Source organism: Trachymyrmex septentrionalis, unplaced genomic scaffold (genome assembly GCF_001594115.1).
Source record: "Trachymyrmex septentrionalis isolate Tsep2-gDNA-1 unplaced genomic scaffold, Tsep1.0 scaffold97, whole genome shotgun sequence".
Classification (NCBI taxonomy): Eukaryota; Metazoa; Arthropoda; class Insecta; order Hymenoptera; family Formicidae; genus Trachymyrmex; species Trachymyrmex septentrionalis.
The window spans coordinates 1,587,030-1,588,642 of NW_017306160.1; the positions used below are offsets into that span (position 1 = coordinate 1,587,030).

General features: G+C 41.7%; 1 protein-coding gene across 1 annotated transcript in view; it reads left to right on the forward strand.

The window, feature by feature from the left end:
* LOC108756328 (protein sister of odd and bowel-like) overlaps positions 1–859 on the forward strand; it is a 3,263-nt gene extending 2,404 nt beyond the window's left edge. Inside the window, exon 2 of the mRNA XM_018500064.1 lies at positions 134–859. Within this exon, the coding sequence (XP_018355566.1) occupies positions 134–479 (346 nt within the window). The 3' untranslated portion in view covers positions 480–859. The remainder of the gene's footprint in view (positions 1–133) is intronic.
* The last annotated feature ends 754 nt before the right edge of the window (positions 860–1,613 follow it).

Sequence of the window (1,613 nt, forward strand, 5' to 3'; positions counted from 1 at the left end):
TCACGCTTTTATAATTTTACAAAATTACAGTTTTGAGTATTCTCAAGACTTTAAGAAACATAGTTAGAGTAGATAATTTAAAGAGAAATTTAAACGTAAGATTTAAACCGGAAAGTTTCCTCCTGTATTTCAGGTATATACACAGCAAGGAGAAACCGTTTAAATGCGCTGAATGTGGCAAAGGATTCTGCCAGAGCAGGACACTGGCTGTTCATAAAATTCTGCATATGGAGGAATCGCCGCACAAATGTCCCGTCTGCGCCAGGAGTTTTAATCAGAGGAGCAATTTGAAGACTCATCTTCTCACACACACGGATATTAAGCCTTATCATTGCGCCTCCTGTGGCAAGGTCTTCCGTAGGAATTGTGATCTGAGGAGACACTCATTGACCCACAATTTGGGAGTACCGTCGTCGCCACCACCATCGGGAATACCTGTTGCCGGTTCAAGCACCATTGTCCTTCAGGAGACGTCTTAATACATGGATATCGATTTTTCTTCGGTCATCGGGACAAAATCTTGGCTAAGCTTTCTGCCGACGATACGGATCGACATCCATTTATTATAACGCCGCAGTGATCTTGACTTCGACGTGCGATCGATTCCGACGGTCGATTCGGTCGTATCTGAGTCCACGGTCCAGTACGGTCAGGATTTCGATCTCTTGCACGTATTCGAGCCTCTGACTCACATCGTATCTATCCGCCTGCACTATCTATCATCGTTAACGTTTAGAGCGTAATCATTGTTATGTACATCACGATAATGATATACGAATTCGTGTATATTTAGGTTTGTAATTCTATGTATGCGATACGTAGTAGGTACCTTCTCTCTCTCTCTCTCTTTCTCTCTCTCTATCTCTCTCTCGAATAACGTATAGTCGTCTCCATTTTTAAACGGTACCTACTGTACGTGTCCATTGTGTTCTGTCGTTCACGTGTGTAAAATAAACATTTTATTATTATTTTTTAACTCACAGTCGTCTTGTACCCTCACTTAATCTTCCTCGCCTCTTGCGCAGCAAAATGATGGCTAAATCAAATCGGATTTAATTGGCTATTACAGGAAAACGGATTTCTATAGGTAAAATATTATTCCAGGCTTTTGAATAGAAATTTTAATAGAAAAAAATGTGTAGGAAGGAGTTCAATTTTGGAGCATTTATTATTAATGCGATCGATTTTATTTATTCCCTTCCCTAAAATTTTTTTTACCTCTCAGAAAAACCAGTGTGCGGCACACGTTTAATTTATCACACGCAAAACGGACCTCTTTGCTATATATAGTCGCGAAATATTTTAACTGTAACTAAATCTTCATCTGTGCGACTCTTAGATACATCAGACGTTACGGTGTGTTCACTTAAACAGGTTTTTTCGAGCGAGTACGTCAGCCCGACCGAAAATTCCAATCCCCCTGGTATTAAACCAGGATTTTTGCCTCCTCCTTTTTTATCCGTTCCACATATCCAGGCTAGGTATAAGCTGATGACGGGCCGGAGAGAAGAAGAGACAAAAGGGCAGCGGTAAGCTTGGAGGAGAAGTTAAAGAGGAGGAGATGGGGGAGGGGGGAGGAGGAGGAGGTGGAGGAGGAGCAGGAGGACGAAACG